At 65.3% G+C, this 16,074-nt stretch overlaps 1 protein-coding gene across 1 annotated transcript in view; it reads left to right on the top strand.

Moving 5' to 3' along the window:
• Positions 1-4,452: 4,452 nt before the first annotated feature.
• HNF1B (HNF1 homeobox B) overlaps positions 4,453-16,074 on the top strand; it is an 18,663-nt gene continuing 7,041 nt past the window's right edge. Inside the window, exons 1-5 of the mRNA XM_026081576.1 lie at positions 4,453-4,544; positions 4,866-5,065; positions 6,480-6,744; positions 7,062-7,303; positions 14,292-14,455. Coding sequence (XP_025937361.1) covers positions 4,453-4,544; positions 4,866-5,065; positions 6,480-6,744; positions 7,062-7,303; positions 14,292-14,455 — 963 coding nt within the window. The remainder of the gene's footprint in view (positions 4,545-4,865; positions 5,066-6,479; positions 6,745-7,061; positions 7,304-14,291; positions 14,456-16,074) is intronic.

Here is a 16,074-nt window from a genome sequence, read left to right as displayed (position 1 = left end):
ACCGCTCCCCCCGCAGCTCCGCAGGGAGCGGGGCGGGGGCGGCAGGCGCCTTGTCCCCCCGCCTCTGCCGGCTGGTGCCGGGGCGGTCCCGGCTCCCCGAGGTCTGGGCGCCGGGGGCTCGCTAACGTGTGCGTGGGTGCGGGCACCTCTGTGCGCCTCCTCCCTGCGCCCCCTTTTCCTATCCGTCCCGGCGCCCGGAGCCGGGATGGGGCCCCCAGGACCGCACCGATCCTGCTCGCCGGGGCTCAGCCCCCCGCCAGCCCGCGGAGCCCCAGCTCCCGGCCCTGAGCAGCCCCGGTGCTGCCGGCGGTTCCTCCGCGGCGGCGTGCCAGGGCCCGGGAGGGCATCGGGGGCCCGTTGTGCTCCGTGTGGCGTGTGTGCGGTGCTTGGGGACCTGTCCCTGTGGCGGCCGGGTGCACAGGGACCAGGCTGGGCTTGCCGGGGGGCTGCTGAGCGCTCAGGAGGCTCTGTCGGGGGTAGAAGCTGCTCCAGGCCCTTGCAGCCGGGCTCCCCGCCGCTTGTGTCGCGTTGCGCCCCGCACCTTTGCTTGCTGTCTCCCGCCCTGCGCCTAATTCCCGCCCTGCCCCTGGTCTCCCACCCTGCTCGCTGGCCGCATCCTGCCCGGGGGTGCGCGGTGCTGCCCGCCGCGGCACTGGCGGAGGCGCGGAGCGGGTGCTGCCCCGAGGAGCGCCGCTCTCCCCAGGTGTTCCTGTGCAAAGTTTGCCTTGGGTGCAAACAAGAGCGGGTGCATGTCCCCGAGGAGCCTTCCGCAGAGCCGCTGTTTGCTCTGGGAGGCCTTTGTACTCGGAGAGGGAGCCGGCGCAGAGCAGTCGGCAACCATTTATTCCGGCCGCACATGGGGCCGAACCCGCCTGCTTCGCCTCCCGCCGACTCCGGCGGCCTGACCCCAGGGCCGGGCCGGCTCGGGGCTGTTCCCATCCCCCCGGGGTGCTCAGCCCCGTGCCCGCTTTTAACGTGCGTAGGGTGGTCCTGGCCCCGCAGCCCCCGGCAAGCCGGCCCTTTCCCTCGGGAGCTTCTGCTCGGGCCCCTTCACGTGGCCCAGGTGGGTTTCGCCGGCACCCGCTCTGGGTGCAGGTCTGGCCCCGTCTGCGGGCTGGGATCCCAGCTTGGCGCAGCCCTCCCGGACCCACCACGGGGCCCGCGGAGAGCTGCGGTGCCGAACGCCCGGGCCCGAGGCAGCAGCACAGCAGCCGGGCGCCGGTCCCCGGGCAGGCGTGGGGCATCGCCGGGCTGCCGCCGCTGCCGCTCGCCCCTCGGAGCAGGCTGCGGCGAAGGGTAAGGGGCGAGCGCGGAGCGCGGCGCGCTGAGCACAGCACACCTACGGGCCCTAATCCCTCCTGTGTGTACAGAGAGATGCAGATTAGATAGATCATTTATGTAGAGAGCCTGTTTTATAATCCGTGTGTATAAATTCTTGGCATATTTCTCCGAGGATGTGGAGTGTATTTACCTGTTTTCAAGGCTGACAAAGGGGGCGAGCGGGCGCGGGAATCCTGGGGCGCCGCGGGGCGGGAAGCCCGCGCGCGCGCTCCCGACCTCCGCGCGGAGCCCGCCGTGCAAAATGCCCGCTCCTCGCTCCGCGATCACAGCTGCGGTTGTTTGCRGCCGCTGTTGTGCAGGAAAAAACAACCTTTCATTGGTTTCCGTAAAAGCGCTGGGTGGAGAAGGACCGCGGCCTGAGGTCCGTAAACTGCTTTTCTGATACTGCAAAGTGCTTCGGGGTTTTTTTGCATACCTTCCCGACGGCGGTTAGACAATTAATGGATTTTTCATTTCGGTGACAGAACCAAAAAATAGGCTTTGTTGAACCGAAAGCTTTTCCTCTCCGGTTTTTAGGTTAACAAAACAAAACAAAACAAAAAAGAAACCAAACAAACACTCAAACCTTTCATTCTGGGTCAAGTCCAAACATTTTGTTTAACATGAAACAAAATGTTTGGGTTTGGTTTCAGGTTGTTTAACCCTTTTAAATACGGTCAAGTTGATTCCTAAAGAGAAACATTGCTCAGAAATGAAAAGCTGAATAAATGTTTTGAAAGCGTAAGTCTGAAATGGGCTGGAAATATCAAACTGAAGCCTTTCTTAAAATGATAAAATGAAGTGAAACTCAGGGATTTTTTTTCCTAATCCTCCCTTTTTTTTTGGCCAAAACATTGCCAATCTTATTTCAATTCAGAATTTTTATTTCAATTTTATTGCAATTCAGAATTTTTATTTCAATTTTATTTCATTCAGAATTTTTATTTCAATTTTATTTCATTCAGAAAGCCCCCAAGTAGCCCCCAGGTGACTCGTTTCGCGTTTCTAGATCGGAGGCGCTCTGCCGCGGCGGCTGAAGGCTCAGCGCCGCACGACGATGCCCTTGGGCTAGCTGTGAGCCGAGCCGCCTTTAGCGATTTCAAGGCGCTCTGTTTTATTGAGTTACGATTAATCGGTAATTGGTAAAATCGGTTGGGTGGCACAAAGCACCCGTGACACTGGCCTGCGCGTGGACCCTCGGCGCGGGGACGGCGAGAGCCGCCTTCGGCACCACTCCCAGCGCGTTTCGCCTGCGCCGGTTCCCTGTCCGGAAACCGGGAACGAGCATATGGCGACTTGGGCGAGAAGATATTTTCTTGATGCTCCTGCTGTTGGCTCCTGCCTCCTCGTCGCCTCGCGCGGCGGCGGGCAGACGGAGGCTCCGAAATCCCGCGGTGGCATCGCCGGGGCTTTCCCCACATGGCAAAATCCCGGGGCTGCTCCGGCTCGGATCCGGGTATCTCAGACCCCGTCGCCTTTCCTTCGACGGCGCCAGCAGCAGCCCCCGGCATCCGCCGCGGGAAAGCTGCTCCCCAGCGGTGCCCGCGCACGCGGCCGGCATGGCGGCACCGGGAGTTTTGGGGACGGGAAGTGGGGTTTCCCGTCGGGATAGCGCTTGAGCCGGAGCCGGCGTCGGGCCGCTCGGGCAAGCTCGGGCCAATGTTTATACGTGCGTGTGCGCGCGCAGACGTAGGTATCTGCGGATTTGCAGCGCCATGTGACTGCGGCCGCGTAAAGGGCACAATGCACAGGAAGGAAAAGATCCCTAAACCGCTCGTGTCGGAAAAGCCGCCGGCGTCCGACCGCTCGCGGCAGCAAGGGCCGCGGCCTGGGGCAGGACGTCCCCGCTCCCCGTGGCTGGATCCCCTGCCCGGGGGATGCAGCGCCGGGCGTGGGAACGGCAGCTTGGCACGTGATCCGGGCCCTCTTTCCTGGGGACGGGGGATCCGGTAAAGCGCCCTCCTGTATCGAAAGGGCTGTTTATAGCTGCTTACTTTTGCTTCGCTTCCCAACAGCTTTGTTTTCGCGCTGCGTTCAGGACAAAAAGTAAGAAATCTACCTGTTGGGCTTTTCCCCTTGACAAGTTGAAGGATCCAGAATAACTAATGAATTGGAAAAGCAGTTAGACGGTTATTCCAAGTAAAGCATTAGCATATCTCATTATTTGAGTGCATAACTGTGACCAGGTTCAGGTTCCACACTGATTTTTTCAGTGCTAAAGCACTTCCTTTTAGTCCGGCATCTGCATCTATTAAAGAATAAATCCGGTGATCCCAAATAATGCCGACGCGTATTGGCCTGTTCATCCGGATTTGGTGTTCGGTAGATCTAAAAGCGCACCTACGACATTTTTATTTCTGGYGTATTTTTGTTCCCTAAGTTGGTGTGCGCTAGCGCAAGGACACGGGGCTCGTGCGGGTTTGGGGAGAGTCGTTTTGCACCCCGGTCCTGCGGGAGCCGCGTCGCCAACTGCAAGCGCTTGGAAGCTTTGGGGCCTCGCTCGGTGCCGGCGGCGGAGCGGTTTGCTTCGGCGCTCGGGGAGCGTCGCCCGGGTTTGCTCCCTCGCCTTGACCTGCTGCATCCGAGGCTTCTCCCTGCCGCCTGCGCTCGTGAGGCGGCGGGAGAGGGTCTCCCACCGGGAAACGCGCACGGAGATCTCGGATAGTTGTTCCCGCGGGCRCTGGGAAGGGGAGGGAGGGAGTAAAGCAGCCGAGGCAGGTGGACCGGAGAGCCCGGGGAAAGGGCGCTCGCGGCGGGCCGGGACTTTTTGGGCCGGCGGCTGTTCCTCCCCGGAGAGCTGTCGCCAGCTCCGCTGCGTTGCCAGGGCTGAGATTTATGAACCTGCCCGGCCTGTTGCCGCCGCGTCCCGTCCCTTTGCCGAGCGCGGGGGAAGGAGGGCGCCGGGGGGGCGGCGGGCTGCGGCGGGGGCCGAGCCCGGGCAGCCCTGCACTCGCTCCCGCGGCGTTTTGGGGATAAAGCGCCCAGCTTGGGGCGAGCTCAGCAGAGCACGGGGCCGCGAGGAACCACCGCCATATGTATATATAAAAATATATATATATGTGTGCGTGYATATATGGCAGTCACACGTGCATACCTTCGAAGGGGGAAATTGCCATTAATGTAATAGCGGCAATGGCAGCAGCTACCGAATCCATTGCGTTTCCGCCCCCCAGGGATCCGGAAGCGCTTTGCAAGCGTTCGCTCGACCTCGGCACCCCATCAGGGTGCTGGGGCCTCTTTCCTTCCCCTCGGGGTGCCCGACCGGGCGCACGGAGCCCTGCGGCCACCCGCGGAGCCGGCATCCTGCTCCCTGGCCCCGGGAGGGAGCTGTTTTTCCGGGCTCTGCTCCGTAGGCGGGCGAAGGACGCGCGTGGCGTTGCGGGAAAACGCGGTGGTGGGGTTTTGCGCCTGCCCGAAACCAGCCGGGGGGGGGGCTCGGAGGGCGGGAGGCAGCCCGCGAGCAGGGAATTCCCGGTGCCCGTGGCCGGGGGACGCGGCCGCCGAGCACCTTCGCGGCGCGGCACTGACGCTCGCTTTCCCTCCAGCGAGGACCCGTGGCGGGCGGCGAAGATGATCAAGGGCTACATGCAGCAGCACAACATCCCGCAGCGGGAGGTGGTGGACGTCACCGGCCTCAACCAGTCGCACCTCTCGCAGCACCTCAACAAGGGCACCCCCATGAAGACGCAGAAGCGGGCCGCGCTCTACACGTGGTACGTCCGCAAGCAGCGGGAGATCCTCCGCCGTAAGTACCCGGCTCGCTCGCGTGCACGCGCCTGCGCCCGCCCGCGCGCTCCCGGCTCCCGGCTCCCGTTGCGCGGCCGCGCGAGGCAGGACGGGACGGATCCCCGCTGCGCCGCGGGGGCCTCCCCGCTCCTCGGCTTTAAGCCACCGCTTGGGTCTCCCTTTGCCTGGGCCGCGCGGTCGCGCAGGGAGGAACCCCGTGTTTTCGCTGCGGGCAGGCGGCGTGCCACCTCCCCCCAGGTATTCCTGCAGGTGAAATGTATTTAAAGCCCCAGGAAAAGCGGGCAGGAGCCTCTCTCCATCCCTGCGTGATAGCGTGCAGGTTGCCCCAAGCCCATCAAACAGCCGAGCTTCTGCCCGTTTGCATTCCCTTGGCGCTGGCAGAGCAATTCGTAATTACACGCAATTAGACAGGTTTCCCGCCTCCCCCCCGGCCCCCCCCCACTCCATTTTTTTGCAACTGCTTGCAAAAAAGCAAAGGGAGAGAGGAAGAAGCCTCCTGCGAATCATACGCATCCGTAGCACGGCCTGGAGCAGCCGTGCCATTTCTAATGCACGTGACTGAGGACGCAGAGCAGGTGCTAGGGCTTTGGCGGCCRTAGTTCGGCGCAGCCTCGGCGGGGAGCGATGCGGGGGGCSGCGCGGCACGGCACGGCGCTGCCTTCCTCCTCCCGCCGGTGAAACATCCAGCGGATGGGAAGTGCGGGGAAGGATTTAGCACCAAGTGCCATTGCTTGGAAAACGCGCCTTGAGAGGTGAAAGCAAGCAGACTCCGCTGCAGCCTTGCCCTGCGCTTTCCCCTGCTGTCGCATGGGGAGAAGCCATTAGGAAAAGAGGGAGAATTCCCCTGCAAAACTGAGAATAATAAAAACCTCCCGTCCGTCTCCCGTTAGTGCCCCTCGCGTGCACCGCAGGRCGCCGGGCTCGGAAGGAGCCTCGGTATCCTGGTGCCAGCCCCGCTATCCCYGCGGGACTGAGCTCCTTTCCCGGTGCTTGGGGACGGCAAGGGGGATCCGAGAGAGGCAGGACGGGGGATCTCCGCAGCCGCCGTGCCCGGCCCCCGACTCAGCGCTCTGAGCGCGGAGCTCCTCCCCGAGCAAGCGCGCGCAGGCAGGGACCCAGGCCGGGGGTATCCGCGCCCGGCACGTGCCTCCCCGTTCAACGCCCGGCTCGGGCGGCTCCGCCGTCGCTTCGCCCCGCGTGTCCGAGCGTCCCGGCCCCCGCGGCGTTTGCAGCCGCCGCCTGCCCCGGGATCCGGGATGAGCGGGGCTGGAGCGAGGGGCAGGCTTGGCGCCGGCGGCGGGGGGCTTTCCGGGGGGGGGGCGGCGCGGCGCGGCGCGGCACGGTGCGGCGCGGGGCTGACTCAGAGTGGCGGCGGCTACAGGCCCCATCAAATCTGCTCCTTTCTCTTTCAGAGTTCAACCAGACAGTCCAGGGTGGTGGAAGTAGGACAGACAAAAGCAGTCAGGATCAGCTGCTGTTTCTCTTTCCAGAGTTCAATCAGCAGAACCAGGGCGCCGGGCAGCTCGAGGACGCCTGCGCCGAAACCCCCAGCAAGAAGATGCGCCGCAACCGCTTCAAGTGGGGGCCGGCGTCCCAGCAAATCTTGTACCAAGCCTACGACCGGCAGAARAACCCCAGCAAGGAGGAGCGCGAGGCCCTGGTGGAGGAGTGCAACAGGTAGCGGCTCCGCACCGCCTCCCCGCTCGCCCGACCGGCCCCGGAGCTCACGGTCCCCAAGCCGCCCGCGGCGCCGGGCTCCCCGGAGGCTCGGCCGCGTGCCGGCGCCGCCGGGGCGAAGCGCGGGGATGCACGGCATTGCGGCGCGGCCGGAGGGAGCAGGGCGGCTCTCGCGACGCTTGCGGAGTCGGAAGGAGCGGAGCGGATTCGGGCAGGGCTCCGAGGCGCCCCCCCCCCGGCGTGCCCATCCCGGCGTCGCTCGCGGCCCCTCGCCCCCGCGGCACGCTTGTCCCAACCTGTCCCCTTGCCCCGCGCAGGGCCGAGTGTCTGCAGCGAGGGGTGTCTCCCTCCAAGGCGCACGGGCTGGGCTCCAACCTGGTGACGGAGGTGCGCGTCTACAACTGGTTCGCCAACCGGCGGAAGGAGGAGGCTTTCCGCCAGAAGCTGGCCATGGACGCCTACAGCTCCGGGCAGCCGCCGCACAGCATGAACCTGCTGCTCTCCCACGGCTCCCCCCACCACAACCAGCCCAGCGCCTCGCCTCCCGGGAAGATGCCAGGTGGGTGAGCGAGCGCACGCACGCGCACACGCGGCCGGCGGGACGAGGACGTCGAGCGGCTCCGGCGGATGGTGGCCGYGCTCCGCTCCTGCTCCTGCTGCGGTTCCCGCACCGGCTTGGGCAAAGCAAGCCGGAGCCAGAACCCGCTGGTCCCCGGCGGGACGTCGTGTCCCTGCAGAGAGGGGACGGGGCTCGGGGCGACGAGGTCCCCGGGGCCGCTGGAGTCCCGCGGGCAGTGCGAAAAGGAGCAGGTGTAGTGGTGTTGCTGGATGCGCCAACTGGCGTCCGCCCTGCTAGGGATGAAACGAAACGTCCCGGGCTGGGCGCGTTCGCTGCAGGCCGTGGGAACCTGGATGCGGGAACCCGGCTGCTCCCACGGGAGCCGGTGGGATGCAGCCCCCGGCGCCCATGCCATGCAGCGGGATGCAGCCCCGTGCCGCGTGCCCCGTAGGGAAACACCTCGGCCGGGCTGGAGCCGCGGAGAGGGAATCCGCAGAAAATTCCCAGCGGATCTGAGGAGGAGATAATGCTGCCAGGGGGAGCTGGGGAGGAGGCCAGGGGCAAGTGGGGTGGCACGGGCCAGCGGCCGGGTYGTGCCCGCAGCATCCGGCGCCTTTTGGCCTCGGTGGTGGAGTAAATCCCGGATGCTGCAGCCCCGGCCCCCGGGTACCAGCTCGGAGCATCCGCGCCGGGGCGGCCGGCTCTCGTCGCCTTCCGGCRCCCTGGCCTGGAGCAGGGGCTGTGCCGGGGGGACGCAGCGGGGATGGGCTTGGAGATAGGCAGGGATGCCGTCTGCCTCGGCACCCGGCAGAGGCTGAGACCGAGTTTCTCGCCGCCCCTAGTCRAGCCCCTCACTTAAATGCCCCGTGGACCCGCTCCTCGGGGCACCTCCGCGGCGAGCATCACTGCCGCGACGCGCGGAGGAAACCCCCCCCCCCGGCCGTCTCGTGCGTGCGTGCGGCAGGTTTTGCCGCCGCCGGAATCCCACCCGGCCCCGGAGCTCCCTGCGGGGCTCCGTCCCTGCACCGCCACCGTCCGCCGAACGCGGCGGGGCCGAGCGTGCCGCCGGCCGGCCCGCGGTGACCACGACGTGACCCTGCCCCGGGAATGCCCCGCGCAGCGCAGCGCGGGGCCGGGCCGGCCGCTCGCCCTCCCGTCCGCGGCTGATTGCTTAYAAGGTGCCCTACCAGCACATTGTCAGCAAAATCAGCTGTTTTCGGTGTCGGCCGCGGGGCTCCACAATGCCGCACCAGCGCGCGGCCCCGCGTTGTCATGGCGTCGCCCCCCCCATGCATGCTTAATTGGCAATTAAGCGGGGGCTTGGGGCGGGCCTCGTCGCCTTTGAAGTGCTCGCACCCTCGCAGCGCGCATTCAGGCGCCCCGCGAGCGCCTTTGTTCCCCCCTCTCGGGGCACCGCAATTCCTGTCGCCGCCTCCATTTATCCTGCGGCCGGAGGGCCCTTACGGCCGGGCCTTTATTCCCCGCTGCCGAGCCCCCGCCGGCAGGAGCCGGCCGCGGCTATAGGGCCGCTGACAGCCTCGCCGGGGGCCTTTTGAGCGGGCCGGGAATGATGGCCGCGGCGGCGGCGGTGGTGGCGGCCGCGGGCCCCTCTGCGGGGTCAGGAGGGCTCGGCGCGGGGCCCGCGCCGTCTGCTTGGAGCCCGGGGCCYGAACCCGGGCCTCGAGGAAGAGGAAGAGGAGGTGGAAACGGGCACGGAAAGGGTGCGGAGTGGGCTCAGGTGCCCGCGCCGCCGGCAGGTTCCCGCGCCGCCAGCAGGTTCCCGTGCTGGGACCGCGGGAATGGGGCGTCGTGGGGCGCCGGGAAGCTGCGGCGAGGGGCGTAGATGGCATTGGGCCATAGGAGGGATTATTTCTCCCCCGGAGGGGTCGGTTTGGGGGGGCGAGGAGCCTCGAGGGCACCGTCCTTGCCCCRCGCGGGGCAGTCCGGGCAGGCGGATGCATCTTTCCCACGCGCTGCCTGGGGCGCTCGCCGCCGCCGCCGCGGGGAAGGCAGCACGGCTCTGCCGGCTCGCCGACCCTCTCCGCAAGTCTCCGTGCTGGGATTTGAACTGCCCTTGCGCCGCGCGCGGTGCTGTCCGGAGCACTAAATGCCTTAACGGCTTAATGACGGCGCTCGCCAGGGCCCCCGGGCCGGCCCCGTGACGTCTGTGGCCGGAAGCGACGGGGTCCGGACGCGCGGAAATCGTGCACGTGCGGGCGGGCGGGAAGCAGAGCGGCTTCGGTCCTCGAAGGAGGGAATGGCRTCTTGCGAAGGAGGGAATGAACGCCGGGAGCGTGGGTAATTAATAGCTGTAAAAACCAAACCGAGCATCCGCGCCACCTCGCCTCGGGGATCCCTCTGCCAGACCTCAAACTGCGGGTTTTACCTCCTTTAACTCTTCGGAGGTGAATACCCGGAGCCTGTTTCAGAGGCTTCCCTCAGCCCCTGGACTTTTCCCTTCCTACCGGSTATTATCAGCGATCTCGGCTCCCTGTTTGGTTTGAAGGTCAGGCYGCGCTTTATCTTGCTCGCTCGGTGCCACGCCGCGGGCCCGGGCTCGGTCCCGCGTTATCTCCAAGAGCCCGCGGACAATCGGCGCGGTGATGGGATTAGGGGCGCCGGGCCGCCCGCGATAGCCGCCGCCGCCGCATACAAAGGCGCCGGGGGGCCCCGCTCCGCTCCGCTCCGCGCGGCGCCGGCGCTCGCACCCCAAGCCCCATCACCTCCCTTTAGGGATGCTCATCCAGGTGTGTGTATATATATGGATGCAGACTATTTGTACGCTTTTAGGTATAGCCACGGGTGCAGGCATATCTATGGAAATAACTCGGGTGCATCCCTGGAACGCKCCGAAACAGAAAAGGCAGTTCGGACCTTTTTCTTTTTTTTCCTTTTTTTTTTTCCCCCAAGGCCTGTCAATGAAGCGTCAGTGCAGCGGYGCCTGGGTTTGCATCCGGACCTCGCGAGCTGCTCCGTGGGCGCCGCGCGGCCCCGCCGCGGCCGCCGGTGCCCAGCCAGCAGCTGCCGGGTTTTCCTGTTGCGCCCGTTGTGCCGCGGCGGCCGCGCAGGGCGCCCCGAGAGGCTTTTGCCGCTTTTATGGAGGGTAATTAGGGCTTTATGGCGGCAGCAGAATGGGAGGCTCCAGTCCCAATAAACAGGTTTATAATGGATATAAACTGCGCCCCTCCATAACTTAGCAAGATTAACACTTTAGAGGCAGCTTGAGTGGCAGCCCAGAAATCAAATCTTGGCCCTGAGTTTTTGAAGGGTCAGAGGGGCCTGTCCCCCCCCCCGCACCCCGCTGAGCTGGACGAGCCCCAAAATGCAGCCCCGGCCCTTTCCTGTGAGCCGCTCCGACATGCCGAGCCGCCGGTGCCCGGGGCTGCGCATGGCTCCCCGGGATGCTCCCGCTCGTGGAGTAGGGTCAACGGTGGATCCGCTGCACCGGAAATACGTTAAAAAACACCAAGTTTGCAACCCTTCGGCTGCACGTGATTTAAACCAGAGGAGGTCCAAGCTGCTCCCCCGCTTTGCCTGCCAAGGAAACGGGACTAAAATCGAGGGGTTTCAAGGCGGAAAGCAGAAGGGCGGCATTTCTCTGGCCTCTTTTCCGTGCTTTCTCTCCCGGCACGCCGCAGCGCGCGTAGGAAAGGGCACAGGCAGTCGGCAAGGCGTGCGGGAAGCGGGAGGCTGCCAATCGCCACCCTGGTGCATCCCAGGCTCTTCCCCAGTGCCTGGGGCTTCCCAGGGGGAAACGCTTCCTGGGGGGAAATGCTTCCTGGGGGGAAATGCTTCCCGGGGGATGCTGCGAGGCCCCAGCAGGCTGGCACAGCTCACATGGGCGTTGGGGCCTCTCCCGCCTCCCCATCCCGGGAGCGCCGTGGCGCAGCCCTTGCCGAAACCGGTCCCTTTCCGGCAGGGATACGGCTCCGGGAGCCGCGGCCCCGGCCTGGCTGGGCATCCCGGTGTGGAAACGCGGGAGGGCAGTAAACGACTCGGGGGGCCCAGCAATAGCCAGCTCCAATAAACGGGCTTTTATGTTGCGGCTGTAGCTCCAGTGAAAGGAAAAAAGCCTGGAGGAGCGGGGGCTCTGCAGCGGGGCCGGCGGGGCGGTTCGCGCGCAGGCTGCTGCCCGGGCCGGCGGCGAGGCGGCGGCGGACGAGGCTCCATGCCCGGAGCCGCGTCCCGCTGCGGCAGCACAAGGACGCGGCGAGGGACAATTGCGTCGGGCCCTCAATAGCGTCTGCCCCGGCCGCTCCATAAACCGTGAACTCGGGCCCGATCGTAAAGCTCTCCGGCGGCTCATCCCGGGGGGAAACCTTTACGCCATGGTGCGGGAAGTAGAAACCATCCCGCGGTGCCCGGAGACCCCGGCAGGTCCGGCAAGGGGTGGAAATCGCCTCTGTTCCCGGCGCCTCCCAAGGGGACCTTTGAGGGCTCCCCCGAAAATAAGAGCCCGTGGAGCCAGGCCGAGTATTAGTTACCCATTAGAAAGGTTTGGGCTGGATTTGCTGGGAATCCCGCGGCCGGGGAGGATTGAGCGCCGAGTCCCTTCCCTCCTCGCTCCCGCAGCAGGATAACGCCCTGCTTGGTGGGACCCTGCGGCTCAGGGGTGTCTGATGCTTTAGAAGAAGTTTTCCAAAACCGGGAAAACTGGTGAGTTGTCCCAGGGAGGGTGTTTTGTGCTTGGAGGAGCCTGGGAAAAGCACGGAGATGGCTGTCTCCTTGGGGGCATCGTCAGCTCGCCTTGGAGGAGCCCAGCGTGATCGGGGACCGGGGAGCTGGCGCGGAGGTAGCTTCCGTGGCTGCACAGCTCCGTTGGTTACAGTAATAATATCTGGTACTGTTTTCCCAAAGTTAATTATCCAGCGAGCCAAAATCCAACCCAATTCCCAGGGCATATAGATAACAGCAATATAGCCGTCCCATTCTGGGAATGGCAGAGAGCAAGTCGGGATGGTTGGTGGTTTCCTAGAGGTCTCGGCACTGGCTCATCGGGGCTGGCCACCCCCAAGCCGGCTGCAGCGTGGGCCGAGGGCATGGTGCTGCCGGAGAGGCCGGAGCGGCCGGAGCGGCTGGCCAGCACCTGCCTCCGTCCGCGGGCCGCCCTGCTCCCCGGCGCCCCGCAGCCCCCCGTGGGCTGCTGACGCCTTCCCGCAGGGAGGATGGAGCCTTCATCAAGAGGTCGCGGTATTTCTTGCATTGGGGTCCAGAGACCCCAAATCCCAGTCCCCAGGTCACCAGGAAATCTGAAGCAGATCTTTCTTAGGCGAGAAATATCCTGTCCCTGGGACTGCAGGGGAAAGGTTGAAAATCGGCTTTTAAAATCCCAGCGTTTTTAAAGACAGCTTCGTTCCCGCAGGAGTCTTGGCTCGTGAGTCACGAGCATCCTGACGTGGACGTGAGGGGATTCGGGGTTTTCCTTACTGAAAGCTTCAGTGAGTCCAAAAGAGACTGAAAAGTGTCCTGGCACTTAGCAGCCATTAGCATCCCTACTTTACGCGTTTGCAGTATCGCTCGCAGGCGTTACAGGTGCTCGTTCTGTAGGGGACCGGCCGGGAAGCCCCCGAAACTTCGGAGACGGCGCCGGAGGGGAGCGGGTGGCGTCCGTGCTTTCGGGAGCCTCCCAGATGAGCGTTCCTTCCCCTCTCCGGCGCCCTCGCTGGAGGGGCTTGGGAGCAGCCCTCGGGGCGGTTCGGGGTCCTGCGGCCGGGCGCGTCCTGCTCCCGGGAAGCTCGGTGACCCCGCGGCGAGCGCGGCACTCGGCTCCCCGTAATCGATGGCTTTGCAGCCGCAGTCGCCAGGGAGCCCTGTAAAAGCCGCTTTTGTTTCCAGCGGGTTTTCCTCAGTTAATTATTTGTGATCTCTGGATGCCTTTGCATGACACACGGCTCATCATATGGTTATCAGTGCAAGGCTTTTTGGCCAAATTCAATATATTTATGTTGAAGACCGGTGCTCAAGCCAGATTCCGCTCCTCGGTGGTGGCCAGCTGTGATCCGGTGGGACATTTCTGTTGGGCACTCTTCCCTCTTCCTGCGGGAATCTGTTAATCATACACTTGTCCAGAGGGAAATGGGATTCGGAAGGGCCCGAGGAAGGAGCAAGAGCCGTCACTCGGTGTTGGAAGGGTCTGTGGTGGCTGGGAGCTCTGCGGAGCAGAGCCGGGCCATCAGGGGAAAAGGCCGTGGGATGGCCAGGAGCTCCCCAGCGGCTCGGGGCCACCCAGGCCGGGGCCTGGGCACTGCGGGCACGTGCCGGAATTTGCACAAAGGGTGAAAACGGTGCAAGTTGCAGCAGGAGCGATGCAGATGGATGCTGCGGGGGCTGCTGCCGCGGGGTGGCCCGGGTGCTCTGCAAAAGGCACGTTTGGCTTCTCCCACTGTAGTTTTGTCATTGCAGTTTTAAAAGCAGTGGAGCAAGGGGGGGGGGGTCATCCTGTGCTGCCCTCCCAGCTTATTGCTCAAGTGTGAAGTTAAATTTAAAGCCCGGGACTTTTAGCTCTGCTGTTCTGGAGAGCGGGTGGGTGGCAAAGGCACTGTGGAGAATGTACGGCTGCGGAAAAGGTCTGCACCGGGGTCCAGCACCCACTTGCTGCCGAAGCCCGTTGCCCATTTGCAAACCCCAAGCCCACTGCAAAGCCCGTTGCCCATTTGTGAAGCCCGTTGCCCATTGCAATGCCCATTGCAAAGCCCAATGCCCATTGCAAAGCCCGTTGCCCATTGCAATGCCCATTGCAAAGCCCGATGCCCGTTGCAAGGCCCGTAGCCCATTGCAAAGCCCAATGCCCATTGCAAAGCCTGTTGCCCGTTGCAAAGCCTGTTGCACCCCGGTGCGGCGCCGGCACGGTGCCGAGGGAGCCCTGGGGGGGGTTCCCCCTTTGCACGGCGTGTTTGGTGGGGGGAGCCCCACGGGAAGCCTCCCCGGCGGCCGGCACCGGCGGGGCACCCCGGGCCACGGAGCAACACGCCGGCGTGGTGTTTTGCAGGAGTGCGGTACAGCCAGGCGGCGAGCGGCGAGGCGGCATCCTCCGGGGCCATCAGCCACCACGGCAACGGTGCCATGGTGACCAGCAGCCAGGCGGTGCTGCAGCAGGTCTCCCCGGCCGCCTTGGACCCGGGCCACGGTTTGCTCTCGCCCGACGGCAAAATGGTGAGTACACCTGGCCCTATTGTGGCCGCGGCGCTGATAAGATAAGAGGGCCCGGCGGGCAAAGCAAACACGCCGCCGGCGGGTTTCACACGCGGCCCGCGCCGAACAATGGCGCATTGTGGGGCCGCGGCGGCGCGGGGGCACGGCCGGCCCCGCCGCCCGCCTCAAAGGCGGCGCTCGGCCCCGCGCGGCCCTGCCGGCGACGGCGTGGTTTTTCCCAACGCGGCCCATAAAGCYGGCGGAGCCCCCGCTCGGCTTTTATCGATCGCATGCCTGGGGGATTGCATGCGCGCTGGGTGGATCGCTGTTTGTTTTCTCCCGCCGATGACACGGGCGCTGATAAAATGCTCGTTCGTTGTTTCTCCTTAAGCCCTCCGCAGTCGGGAGTTTCGCCGGGAAGCGGTTTCCTTTCAAGCGGGGCTCTCCTCCTCCTCCTCCTCCTCCTCCTCCTCCTCCCGCGGCCGGAGCATGCACAGGGGGCCAAGCTCGCCCCCATCCCATCCCATCCCATCCCATCCCGTCCCGTCCCGTCCTGTCCTGGGCTGCGGCGAGCGGCGTTGAGCCGGTGGTGGGTCCCGCTCTCCCCTTCCGCGCGCACGTGTGGAGGGTACAAACCCGCCTGCGATGCGCGCGAGGAGTCGCTGCCGGGGTTTTCTAACCAGCGGGGACGTAGGGGCCGTGGGAAACGGCAGGACGAGGGGCACCGGGGCCTCCCGCTGGGTTCCTAGCGCCTCCCTGCACCTTGCATTTGGGCCATTGCAAGAAAAACGCCCTTTTTTTTTTCCCCCATTGCAAAAGTTGCCCGGGGCTGGGCGAGGCCGAGGTGCCCTGGGCTCGTTTCTGTGCCCGTCGCACGAGTTCGAAACGGCTCGGAGGAGCGCGCGGACCAGTGCGGCGCGGAGCGGAGCGGGCACCGTGCCGAAGCGGCGGCTGGTCCCCCGAGGAGTCCGGGAGCGGTGTGCCATGCCGGCCCGGCCAGGCCGTGCCTCCTCTTCCGGGGAGGCGGTTTTCCTGCTGAAAGTGAAAGTCAAACATGGCACTTGGCCGCCTGAGTGGAGCCCTCCGAGCCGGCTCCTTCGGCGGTTTTCGCTTCCACTTCCGCAGGCTTGGCCCCCTTGGGTGGTCGCGTCGGGCCACTTGTGAGCCTGGCACGCTGTGCCGAGGCGCGCTTCGCTCCCCTGGGTGCCTGAACGCCTTTTTCCCCTTTTCTTCTCCGTTTTGCCTTTCCTCTGCCAGCTGCCTGGCTCTTTGCTGCCAGGGTCCCCTTGCAGCTGCCAGGGTTCGGATGCTGCCGAAGCCGAGCGGCCCTCGGCCGCGTGCAGCCTGGCCGGGCGACGTCCCCAGGCTCCCGGCGCGCTCCCGCTGCCCGCCTCGCGCCCGTCTCGCTGCGCGGCACGGCTGAGCTGAGCTGAAAGCCGTCAAATGAGTTGCAAACAGATGGCAGCGCGGACCGCCTGCGCGCGCGGGGAGTCGAGCGGGCAGCACCATGGCAGAGCTGTCTGCCCACCGCCGGGCAGCTCTTGCTGTCGGGGTCCCTTTGGGGGCAGGTTTTGCAGGGTCCCTTTGGAGGGCAGGTTTTGCGGGGTCCCTTTGGRGGGCAGGTTTTGCAGGGTCCCTTT

Source organism: Apteryx rowi, unplaced genomic scaffold, assembly GCF_003343035.1.
Source record: "Apteryx rowi isolate R43461 unplaced genomic scaffold, aptRow1 scaffold_554, whole genome shotgun sequence".
Taxonomy (NCBI): Eukaryota; Metazoa; Chordata; class Aves; order Apterygiformes; family Apterygidae; genus Apteryx; species Apteryx rowi.
The sequence above is the reverse complement of the archived record's forward strand: the minus strand, read 5'-3'. Positions and strand labels throughout refer to the sequence as shown.